Here is a 13,284-nt window from a genome sequence, read left to right on the forward strand (position 1 = left end):
AAAATTCATTTTGCTAATTATTAATTTAAAAATAACATAATTTGTTTTTATGAAATAGCCACAGAAAATCACAAAGTAGTCGCCAAGTAAATATCATCACTATTTATTCTTGAATATACCACCTCAGTTTTATGTCATAATATTGTTGGTAATATATGACTATTTTATGGAGTCACATTTTTATTGGAAATTAAATTCTATTTTATGACCATTTTATTTTGTGACGAAAAATTGTGATTACTTGGAAAATTTTCTAAATTAGTCTTAAATAGTGACTTTGAGACGATTTCGTTGATCGCAAAACACAAATTAAATTGATCTTTCTTTCTCATAACAGCTTAGTCATAGGAGTTGACGGTCTCAACGTTTTGGGAGACTTGACGGTCTCAACGTTTTGGGAGAGACAATGCCATCGAAAACAGATTTTACTACGTTAGAAAGGAAGCAATCAAACTGGATGAATATTACTTTCGATCGATCAATGGGTATTGTCTAACATGGTAAAAAACATGTATGAGCAATTAAAAGAAAAAATTGAAGATGTTTTTGAGGATAGATTTGAGACAGCATACGTAAGTCAACCTGGAAATAAAATATAACGCTACTACAATGGAAATTTTTGTGCGAGATTTGGCCAATTCTAGATTTAAAATTGTTATGTTTCACTTCTGAGATGGAGCAAAGTTATCTTTAGATGTGAAGAGTGTGTTCATCAAGGTTATTGGGAGACCGATAGGTCGAGATGACTAAGCGAGATTATGGATATCATGACAATATAATTATAGAAGAATTAAAAGAAGATATGATCCAAAAGATTGTTGATAAATGTCAATATGTTATCTTAGGAAGTTTACCAATGTTTTTAAATATATAATTTATATTTCTATTAAAAATTAGGAAATTCTGGTTCATCATATCTTATTATATAAACTTGATTTTAGAGTTAGTAATTACAAAGAACATGTCATGTGTCAAATCTATCACTTAGATTGCAACATATGTAAAAAAATTTAACTCTCTTTTGTTTTTGGTAAAAGAACTCTCTTTTTTTTTAATCAAATAAGAAAACTAACATATATATATATATATATATATATTACATGTGAATTTTTATAAAAAAAATTGAATTAGATTTTTGAATCCAAAAAAGAAAATTGAAAATAATCGTTTTTTCCTGAATAATCTTACATGCGATTCATAGTATAACGACATATCAAATTTTCAATCAAATTGATTCACTATTTATTTTTGCTGATTTTTTACAGATAATTGTAGTTATTTTTTTCAATCAAAATTCTTTTACATCTTTAATAATTATAAGAGAGGTGAAGATAGACTTAAGAAGTCAACAAGGGATTACTGATTTTTAAAAAATAGAACTAAATTTGAAAAAACTAAAGCAGAAATTATATTGGTTTAATGAGTAAGGTACAAAACATTATATTAGTTTTGATACAAAACATTTGTTGTCAGTTGTTATTTATATCCGAATTCTACCTCACATATTGATATTACTTTAAAAAAAATTATATTAGGATTTCTGTAAAACTGTAAAAGTTTAAATTAAGATAAAAGTTATAATATTTAAACTTATTAAATATAGTATTTGTATTGTAATACGATTCAGTTTCTCAAATATTAAGTAAAATATAATTTCATATTTTTAAATTTGTGTTATTCTAAGATTTATATGTAAAAGAATTTTAGAAACCAATTTTGCTAGATTGGTAACCATTTTAGCATTTTTGTAACTAATTTTTATGGATATTTTATATTAAAATAAGTTGTGTGTGATATTACTAGCAGTATGTTTTTATTCTTAAATTATTCTACAAAATGGACTTCAATATTTTTTAATAAAGTAATAAAATTAAGAAAACAAAAGATTAAATTTTAGATTTTGGAACCTTCTAATATAAACTCATATAATTTTTATTGTTATACTTGAACAATCTTATTATAAGTGAATCTTAAAAGGGAGATATTGCAAAAAATACCCCTATTTATATGCTTTTTTTCAAAAATATCTCCTTATGTTATCTATTTTCAAAAATATCTTCTTTTATGTACAAAATAACTAAAGTATCATTCTTTTAGTGGGAGTAGATAATGAAAAAAGTGAAAAACTTTCGCTAAAAATAATTTGTAGCGCAAATTTTCCGCTAAAATATCTGCAACGTGCAAAAGTTTTCGCCAAAATCCTTGTAAATCTTGTAAACCTTCTTGTAAATCGCTTTAAAATCTTTATTAAATCTTTTAAAAACCCTTGTAGATCTCTTAAAAACCTTTGTAAACCCTTAAAAGTCTTTTAAAAACCTTTGTAAATCCTTTAAAACCCTTGTAAATTATTTTAGAACCTTTAAAAATCCTTGAAAATCCTTTAAACCCTCTTGTAAATCGTTATAAAACTTTTATCAAATCCTTTAAAAACTCTTGTAAATCCTTTTAAAACCCCTGTAAATCCTTTAAAACCCTTGTAAATCTTTGAAAAACATTTAAAATCCTTATAAATCCATTAAACCCCCTTGTAAATCGTTTTAAAACCTTTATTCAATCATTTAGGGGGTGTATTGGACTTGGTATTTTAGAATATTTTTTGCTATTTTAAAAATCATATGTTATTCAACTGATGATTTTTAAATTTTTTCTCAAATCCTATGTTATTAAACTTGGAATTTATGTAAAATCACCTAAAATAATCTACAATCTTTTGCTATTGAATCAACAATTTGTAAAACTCATATCAAATCTACTGTTATTCAAAAAAATTACAATTTTTTAAGGAAAAGCTACTAAAAGTGATTTTAGGAGACTTCTTTCACTTTTTTAGTTAAAAATATAACAGAAAAAATCCCACCTCTATAGGTGGAACTTTGAAGGATTTCAGGAACAAAAAAAAAAAGAAAAAAGAAAAACCTGTCTCGTTAAATAATAATCGAAGCGAAGGTCTCGATCTCTTTTTCAGCAATAGCAATGGTGCCCGGATAAATTCATCAAAAACGAAGGTCGAGTTTCGGTGGGGATTACTCAGTCGTCATCTTTGGACTCTTTGTAAGAAAAGCTTGATCCCTAATCCCTATGCCATTAATGGTTGCGCAGAGACGCTTGATGCCAACGATGCAGTAATCTATCTATGTTTATGTTTGGATAGTGTTACAAATTTTGACTTCAGTATTAAACATTTGTTTTGGTCTGAATATATGAATAATGACAATTTCAAACAAAGTCAAGTGAACCACCGGAGATTTAGACCTCTGTAACTTTGACTGCTTAGAAACGTTAATCATGTGTTTATGTCTGATTTACTCAATGTGATTGTATTGAAGTTGGCAAACAATATTTAAGGGAAAAGTTATAGGACAAAGTAAATATTTGGCTTGTTAATGGATTCGAATTAATTACAGGGTTTGACTTTGACTGATCTCATGAACACTACTACGAATGTGCGATTAATTAACGAAATAATTTGGTTTTGGTGTTAATCATTATTGGTTGAAAGATGATGCATGAGTGTTCTTGTTCATCAAAGTATTAAGATCCGTTTTCGCAATTATGGTTGATCAAGAGCATAACTTTCACATTTTGACACACTTTCTTGATAATGTTTTCTTCTAATGCAAACGCTTGCTCAAATTTTCAGGAAATTTTAATTAGACTACCAGAGAAGAAAGTGGCTATCGTTGGGATTTTTGTTTTTTTAATTTTTTTAAATGGTGGTTTGTGTTCGTCTCTTTCCAGAGACTTGGCCATTTGAAAGACATGCAAGGAAGGATGAAGATTATTTGTTGAAGATACTATTATTGACGACAACAAAGTTGATGTAGCTTGGCTTTGAAGACCAAGGCACTAGATATGAACATGAACCTACATGATTGGTTCGTTCGGTGATTGATGATGATTTAGTTGACAACTCCTCACTTGATATCTTCGGTGACTGTGGTGATGAGATTATGTCCACGACTAAAGCGATGCGGTGGAGGCAATGGTGATTTTAATGATGATTTGAAAGTAGGGTTTGTTGCATGATTGAGTACAACCTAAGAAACTGATCCTACAGCCGAGTATAAACGTCGTTGATCCCACGGCTGGGTACAAATGCCATGCCATTGATGACCGCAAGACCGTGTATAAACATCTATAATGAGTCGATGACGTAACATTGTTAATGATCCAAACAGTCGGAAGTTATAGCCGCTTTGATCTTACCATCGGATATAAATGTCTATGACTCGACTAATTTATATTTATATGTATTTTAGATTATGAAACTTTGGTTTATCATATTTTTATATAATATAATGTATTTTATAACTTTTTTCCAATAAATCTCAATAATAATTACCTTAACATTTTCGTGTCTTACTCTCATCTGTTTATCAAAGATTTTACCAGAGACCTTCTGCTTAGCTGTTGCCCGATCATTAGTAGTGATTTGAATATCATAGATGCGGCGGCTCAACATCGTTATAACATAGGATATGATCTCAAAGCAATGCAGGTTTCTTTTGTGGTAATTGATCGTTGTGAGCTCTTTGATTACTGATTATAAAATAATATCATCTATATTGAATTAATTATTATTTTTTAAATCTTCACCAGATCATGCAAAATATATTTTTCACAACCGCCATTTTTAACCAGAGGATTCTTGATTGTGTGAAAATAAATATACAATTATTTAGTTGTTAATTTTTGTTAGAAATACAACGCTTGGAAAAACTTTTTTTTTTTTTGTGAGAAACGCTTGGAAAAACTTTGAATAAACAATTCCAAAAAAACAAAATTTTAATAATAAAACGATTTAGAATATCTTATAGATTTTGAAAGAACATAGCAGAACATATTGTTGCAGTGTAAATTGTAAAATAAAATACTGAAAGATAACTTAATAAACAATTAAGACAAACAAATAAGCATTAAAAGGACATCGATCCTCATAGCCATAAGTTGTCCAACTGCGAACACAATTGACAACCACGACCAACTCTAATACTATGTATGGTACCGACCTTCTTTTTTTTTTTTCGTCTTGCGTACCGACCAAATTTGAATTTAAAAAACCAATGGAAATTTGTTGCCAACTCATAGTCTTAAATATTAGAGTTGTCATATATTTTTACTTATTTTAACATAAGGTGAATGATTATCTTTTGTTTTTTTCGTTTGCATGTTGGATTGTTGGGCATAAGAACTAGTACAACAAAGTTGTGTTAACCACTCCTTTTCTATAGTTTTGTTGTTGTCTTTTCGTCCAAAGAAGATTACTAGACTTAGACACGTAATTATTCTCTTTAGACATATTAAAATCTCTCTAGCTTAAAAAATATGACAAGTGTGCCAGAATTAACAACGACTGTGGATGTCGGATTCACACACTCAAGTATTTTTATTAGTAGGAAAGATTATTCTTGAGGGACAAAAAATAAGAACGTAAAAGGCTTTTGAATACAAAAATTGCTATCGTATTTCTTGCTCAAAAAGAGATCTCCCCTTTATATGGCCATTAGCCTCCATATTTATACATAGAGAAACGACATTAAAATGAGTAATTAAGTACAATTATTCCTTCTTAAATGTGTCCGTTTTGATTCCTTGATTTTAATGCTCAACGTTTGAATTTGAGTTGACTCTGGTCTTTATGGGCCTCGCCTTTCGGCCCAAATGTCCTTGGACCGACTTAACCATGACCTCGTCTCCGGACTCGTGTCGAGATGCAGTCACTTCGAATTTTCCTTATGGTGGTTACCACTTCGATTGTTCTTTTGACTCGTGGGTCTGATGGGCTTTATCCTTTATGGGCCGCTACCTGACTATGTGGCAATCTTTGGTTGGTCTCGAACTTCTGGTGCGGGATCCGACACCAACAATTAGCCCCCCAAGTTCTTCGAAGTGCCAATCCAATTCGGAGGACTTTAAATGCTTGAATGACCAAAGATTGCGCTCGAGAATCTTTCTGATTTCCCGCCGAAAATCTCATCACTCCTTTAATTTCGGCACTAGCCATTTTTATCCGAGTGACATCTGTCATCATTATGACCGTATATTAATTATTTACTATTAAAACGGGAAAAACCTTCCCACTTCCCACACAACTTCCGAGGCGGTTTCATCATTTAGTTTGCGTGAGGTAACTTCTTTTCACCATCATTTTCTTCTTTTACTTTTGTGCTTTAATCAAAACTTCTCTCTACTTTTCTTCGCCGAAACTCTCTTCGCCGAACCTTGAACTTTTCATTTTCCTCCAATGACTTCTGATTCTGAGAGACCTGAATCTCCGTCTTATGATGAGAGGCGTTCTAGTAATGACGAATGCACTCGTCCTAACGATATCGCCGGTCCTCATTACAAATCCACCTGTACTCTTCAATCCCTTGAGCGATTAAAGGGGCTTTGTCAAATTCCTCCTAGAATTATAGCGGATGCGCAAATAGCCGATCCTACGGAATCCCCGGAGAACCACCGTGACGGCTACTTTTGTGTTTACGAAATTTACTTCAAGGGCTGCGGATTGACCTTCCCCCTTCCCGAAGCCCTAGTTCGATTCTTGGCGGCTCTCGAGATTGCTTTACCTCAATTAACCCCCAATCTCCTCCGAACCATCCTCGGGATTATAACCGTTGCGGCGGAGGCTGGCTACGTCATTGGAGTCCCCGAGCTGAATGAACTCCTAAGCGTAAGGAGTTCATCAAAGAAAACTGGGTACTTCTCGGCGTATCCAAATGCCAACAGGAACGTCATTTCGCACCTCCCGAACAAGGATGAAAACTGGCACCATCCTTGGTTCCTGATTAAGAAAACTCCTGCTTCGATTGGGAATCTTTCCGATGTACTCCCATCGAAGTGGTCTACGAAGCCTGGTAGAGACTAGGTCGTATATTCCTTTCCTGTTCATTTTATTATTTTTTACTGACCAAATTAGTTGTTTCACTTCGCAGCTCTTATCGCTTCAACCCTCCCGACTGAAGAATTTGTCAAGTTCTTCAGAACAATCTTCGAAGGGGAAACCCTTTGGAATTCTTTCACCCTCGATCGGTTTATCGAGGCCAACCGAAAACTCAGGATGAGTCCTCCCAATCTACTTCATCGTCTTCCGCCTCCTCCCTCAACTCAGGGCATGTCAGCTCAGGCCCTTACTGCCCAGCGTAAGAAACTCTCCAAGCCGATAGCAGAGGCTTGTGATGAAAACAAGGCGTTCCTTGCGGCCGCCATTGACAAAAAAGATTACAGCAGGACCCTGCTGGTTGATGATAACAGCTCCGAGGGAGCCAGATCCGTTGCTGCTTATAGGCTAACACCTCGTCGCGAACGTCATGACGAACGTTCTCCTCGGAGAGAGCGGTCTCCTCGTCGTGATTCTCCTCGTCCTCCCCGAGACGATTTCAGCAACGAACCACTTAAGAATTTGGTTCGTAGGAAGAGGGACAAGTCGTCCCGTGGTGACTCGTCTCCGCGAAGGGAGAAATCAAGGGCCCAGACTGATCGTTCACCTCGATCATCCCCTCCCACTGAACCAATGGGTCCTCCCCGACCTGTTGACATGTCTTCTTCTTCCCAGCCCGACAGCGAAAAGACTGCTCGGAGTACATCTCCTAAAAAGGGAGATTCTGAATCTCGAGATGCTTCCTCGAGGTTAAAGCCTGCTCTTGTCCCTCAAGTCAAATCGCTTTCAGGTTTGGTGACTTACACATACTTAAACATTTTTGTCTTTATTAAGATTCCAATTTTTACAACTCTTCCTTCTTCGCAGCTATGGAGAAAGAAGGCAGCGTCTTCCGATGCTTCAAGACCCGATCGAGTTCGATCTTGCCAGACTTCGACAAGTGGCGCCCTGCGATTCGTGAACGCTATTTGCTTCACGCTCATCATTCATCTCGGGTTAGTTCCGTTCTTTGTTTTTTGTTTTTTTATGTATTGCCATTCTGCAAACTGACTCGCCATCCCGGGTTTATATATAATGCCAGGCTCACAGCGAATTTAACGACATGATTGAACATTACGAAGGGTTGGTAATTGGACGGGAGAAGGAGATTGACATGTGGAAGAAGAAATTCTCTGCTCTTGAGGCTGAACTCAGTTCTTCTGTCGGCTCCAAGCACGATCTGGAGGACAAGGTCGACAGTTTAACATCCGAGCTTGCGCAGATAAAGGGGGAGCTGCAAGACCAGTACGACCGGAATTACAAACTCCAAGATGAACTTTCTAGTGTTCAGGGTAGACTTCATGAATCCGAATCAACCGCCGATACCCTGAACAACCAACTTATCGAGCTTGACGCGAAGTACAAGGCGCTAGCCAAGTTGCGTGATTCCGAGTTGGCAATGTCGGCATCGAAAGCCAGAAAAGATGTTAAGGGACGTGGGATGGAGTTGATCCAGGGGGCCATCCGCTTCATTCAAACCGAGAAGGCTAGGTCAGATCTGGAATCAGACGTCAAGGAGCACGAGAGCAATTTGATTCTGTTGGATCAAATCCATGATGCAGATTTCTCCGAGGTGTAGGAGAGGGCCGAACTATCGACCAATCTCTCTGAAAAGCGGAGTCGTTTGGCAGCTCTTCCCGCTTCGACTTTCAATCCGCAGGACTTTGAGGAATTCTTCACAGATTCTCCTCCTATAAGTGAATCGGGTCTAGACTGGGCGGGTAACTTTTGGCTCTTGATACTCATTACCTTTTCTTACCTTGTACCTTTGATTGACTGGAATTATTTTTCTTAGGCTCAAGTGAGACGGAAGACGTTGTCCCACCCGAAGTTCCTGCGGTGCCGGAGGTCACTCCGGAGGATGGTTGTACCGCGGAGGGTGGTCCGGGAGCTTCATCTGATCAAGCACCAATTAAGGAAACGAGTGAAACTTTGACAGCTGAGCCGGAGTCCGAGATGGAGGTCGATCCGTAGTGGCTGTGTCCACTTTAAACTGGGGATTGTCCCATTTAGTTTAAACTTAATTTCGAACTTATTTTTGGCCTAAGGAGGCTTTATCATTTCTTTTGAACAAGATATTTGCCTGAGGAGGCTTTTAAACCTTTCTAGGTTATGACCCAAGGGGGTTTGGTTAAAATTATATGCGGGTTTGCAAAGTCCGCTTTTAACCTTTTGTGGCCTTGTGGTTATGCTTTTGAGATTTTTAGGCTGATCAGACCTTTCTTTTAAGAATGCTAGAACTGAGCTCGGCTTAAAGCGAGTTCCCCACTTCGGGTTTAGTCAACTCGATAAATTTATTGGGCTTGCGCCTTATAAACTTTTGTAGTTAATGCGACGGTTGCTCTTTCCCTTCTTATAAGTAAGGAAAACGGCTCGTCTTTAATGCAATAACTGCCTTTTCTCGATTTCCCAAAAATGGTTTAAACCACTCGGACACACTACCATTATTGGATTTATGGTTCCAAGACAAATCCTAAATCATTATAAATAAAGGCTTACCTACTTCTAAGCTTTATTTAAACACGATTTTAGAATCTTACTTGAGAGATATTTCAAGAATGGAAAACGAAAAAGTAGCCCCCGTTGATCCCAGCAGCCCACTTTTTTTGTCCGGCGATGGCTTTGAACCAGCCGGCGTTCTTTTCCCCCACGCCGTCTTTCACTTTCCTTCAAAGGAGAAGAAAGAGGCTTGCGATTTTATTGACAAGGTAAATATTTAAAGTTTTTGATTTAAAAACTTTTTGTTTCATCTTATTCATTCATCTTTATGCTAGGTTGCCGACAAACACCGTCGCTTGTGTGAAGAGAGGCAACGGCTGGGCCTCAAAAGGCAAACGCTCGAGGCTCGCATCGCTCGGGTGGAGAGGAAGATACGGGCTTTGGAAAGTGATCCCTTTCAACGGGAATGGCGGAACTTCGATTCTGTTGCTGAGATCCCGAAGATGCTTCGGATGTATCACCATGCTAGAGGAGTTCTGGGTCCTGTGAATGCTCCGGTCCATACCGTTCCATCTGATAGCGAGGAAGAAGACGAGGAGGAGGCCAGCACCTGTCGGAAACGCGTTCGGGATCATCCCGAAGTGGATGCCAAGAACAAGGCGTCCACTTCGAAGACTAAACCGGCGATGAAGGAGCCTGTTCCTGAGCCTCTTCCATAAATGTTCTCTAACTTCTTCATTTATTTTGAACTCGTAATGGACTTCGGCCCCTTTTTATTTATGGAAACATTTGCAATTTTCCTTACTTTTCAAATATTCTCGGAGATGCGTCCTTTAATGCAGGATCTGTTCGAGGGCATAAATCTCTCCGCGAATCACTCCATTCTTAGGATAGAATCCGCAGCTTGCTAGGGATATGACGTTCCTATAAATTATAGTCTCAATTTCCCTTTACTCCTCACCATTCTTTTCATTTTAGTAGGTATGAAGTTCAATCTTCGCTGTTCAGAATCTATGCCCGACTTCTCCAGAATCGGAATGATAAACGAAGATGTTCCAAATGAGCCAAGCAGGCAGCCTCCTCCACTTCGCGGCTTCTTGAGATCTCAGATCCGAGCCCCATGTGCTTTGATCAGGGATCTCCCAATCAGAGACCAAGCAACAGCGACGGCGTTCATAGAGGCACTCGAGCTTCAACACCGGAAGCTTATGTTGGAAAAGAGGAGACTCCGGAAGAGGATTAACCGGATGCAACGCAGGCTTACTACGGTGTCAAGAGATCTTCACATCCTTGAATCTCACCCCAGAGAGTGGATTGAGCTTGGAATCTCTGACTTTGCTCGAATTCCGGACTGCATGATGCCAATCCTCGATCTTGCTGGTCAAGGAGTTGAAGTGTTCTGCTCGTCAACAAGATTTTCATAGTCCGAAGTGTACGATGAGGGACATTCCGTCTTTTGAATAAACGCTCTATTTCCAATCTCTTGTATGTTCGCATAGCCGAACCTTTATTTGCTTCACTTGTTCGCACAGTCGAACCTTTTTCCTTTAATAAAGAAATAAAACAAATTTTTATTAATAGCTGAACTCGTTTCCGAGCTGCCTACGTACCCATCTCGGGATCAAGCCACACCGTAGTTCATGTACATAAACAATGCATGTAGCTTTAAACATAAAACTTCTTTAGGTTGATCACATTCCAAGGTCGCTTGACTGGATTGTCTTCTAAGTCTTTCAACCTATAAACACCGTTCCGAACCACTTCGGTAATAATGTAAGGTCCTTCCCAATTAATACCGAGTTTACCGGCACCTTCTTCTTTTTTGTTGTCAAAGACGTGCCTTAATACATAATCTCCCACGAAGAACGGCCTACTTTTAACCTTAGAATTATAATACCGGGCTGCTGCCTGCTGGTAATTCTGGATCCGAATTAGAGCTTGATCACGCCTTTCATTTATGGTATCTAGTGAATCATTAAGCATTGCTGAATTTTCTTCCTCATTTAACGGTGCTTCTGTTCGGCGAAGTCCGGGCACATTGAGTTCAGCTGGTACTACCGCCTCCATGCCATAAACCAAAGAGAATGGAGTTTCTCATGTAGGTCGCCTAGGGGTTGTACGATAGGCCCACAGGACGGGTTGGAGTTCTTCATACCATCCTCCCTTTAGATGACTTAAGCGTTTCTTGAGATTGCTTAATATTGTCTTGTTCGCGGCTTCAGCTTGACCGTTTCCTTGCGGATATCGTGGAGTAGAATAACTAACTTTGATTCCCCAGTCCGCACAAAAGGCATCAAACTCGTGTGAAATGAATTGTGGTCCATTATCAGTGACTATTTCGTATGGAACTCCATGTCGACATATAATGTTTTTCCAAATAAAGGTCTTCACCGCCGAATCCTTGATACCAACATACGCCTTAGCTTCAATCCATTTCGAAAAGTAGTCCGTAAGGACTAACAGGTATTGTACACCTCGAGTTGATTTGTACAATGGTCCAATGATGTCCATTGACCACCTCATAAACGGGTATGGGGCGGAAATTGAGGAGAATAATTCCGACGGTTGATGGATCAATGGTGCATGGAGTTGGCAGCGCTTGCATCTTTGGGCGAACTTAACACAATCTGTAATCATAGTGGGCCAATAATATCCCATTCTTTTAACTTTAAAAGCCATAGCCCTTCCTGATGAATGACTCCCACATAATCCTTAATGCACTTCGCTCATAACGATTTCGACTTCGGGCCCAAAAATGAATAATAGGTAAGGGTCACTGACACCTCGTCTATACAATGTGTCTTTTGACAGACAAAATTTCGCGCTAACGATTCTCATTTTTCTGGCTTGCCACTTATTCTTTGGGAGCTCGCCTGTCATAATGTAGTGCTTTATTGGCTCCCTCCAGTCAGCCCCCCAGTCTTTAGCCGGAATTTGGTCAACCTTGTGAAATACTCGTGGCTCTGGCTCGGGATGCTCGTTTGGTTCAAGAACATCCTCCTCGATTAACGGTTCGGTTTCTAATATTGTTTCTGGAATCACATCTTCAGCTAAGACAACGGGTTCCTTGTTAGATGTATTTGATCCCCTTGACTTCCTCCGTTTGTTGGGTGGCGGTTCGATCTCTGGTTCGCCACGGTCGCGTGCCGCTGCTCGAGACCTTGTAACGACGAGGGTTTCTTTGTTGTCTTCAATGCTTCGCTCCGAAATGCATTCCACTGGAATAACTCTTTTCAACTCAGGATCTGATGTTGACGCTAATGCGGCAAGTGCATCCGCAGTTGTATTCTCTCCCCGAGGTATGCGGATTAATTCGAATTTCGAGAAATTTTTAGATAGATCCTTCACCACTTCGAGGTACGCTTCCATTCTTGAGTCTTTGGCTTCATAGTCTCCATTAAACTGGTTAACTACTAATTGCGAATCGCAATAAGCCAATATTTCCTTAGCTCCAACTCCTTGTGCTAATCGAAGTCCGGCAATCAGGGCTTCGTACTCTGCCTCGTTGTTGGAGGCATTGAATAACAACTGGAATGATTATTCTAGAATTTCTGATGTTGGAGATTCCAACTTGATTCCCACTCCGGATCCTTGCTTTGTTGAAGACCCATCTACGTGTAATTTCCAAGTTTGGTTCTCCGAATGCTCTATCGTTCCAGGTATTGGTAGCTCGGTTAAGAAATCTGCTAGAACCTGAGCTTTCATACTGATCCGGCTTTTGAATTCTATATCGTACTCGCTTAACTCCACCGCCCATTTCACCAAACGTCCGGACTGACTTGGACTATGAAGTATTGTTCGGAGTGGTTGGTTAGTTAATACTTCAACCGGATGGGATTGAAAATATGGGCGCAGCTTCCGAGCCGAAGTTACCACCGCGAGTGCAAGTTTTTCCATCATTGTGTATCTGGTTTCCGGATCCGTCA

General features: G+C 38.3%; 1 protein-coding gene and 1 pseudogene across 2 annotated transcripts; both read left to right on the plus strand.

Annotated features, from left to right (window-relative positions):
- Positions 1 to 6,244: 6,244 nt before the first annotated feature.
- On the plus strand, positions 6,245 to 8,893 carry LOC110224705 (annotated as a pseudogene).
- Positions 8,894 to 9,477: 584 nt separating this feature from the next.
- Positions 9,478 to 10,077, plus strand: LOC110224693. Of its 2 annotated transcripts, XM_021011324.1 has the most exons (3): positions 9,478 to 9,627; positions 9,694 to 9,748; positions 9,989 to 10,077. In XM_021011324.1, exons 1-3 carry the CDS (start codon positions 9,478 to 9,480, stop codon positions 10,075 to 10,077), a joined length of 294 nt encoding a protein of 97 aa, XP_020866983.1. The 2 variants fall into 2 exon arrangements, with proteins under 2 accessions (XP_020866983.1, XP_020866982.1); XM_021011323.1 differs by having other exon boundaries at positions 9,694 to 10,077.
- Positions 10,078 to 13,284: the final 3,207 nt, after the last annotated feature.

This window comes from Arabidopsis lyrata (genome assembly GCF_000004255.2).
Source record: "Arabidopsis lyrata subsp. lyrata unplaced genomic scaffold ARALYscaffold_1, whole genome shotgun sequence".
Classification (NCBI taxonomy): domain Eukaryota; kingdom Viridiplantae; phylum Streptophyta; class Magnoliopsida; order Brassicales; family Brassicaceae; genus Arabidopsis; species Arabidopsis lyrata.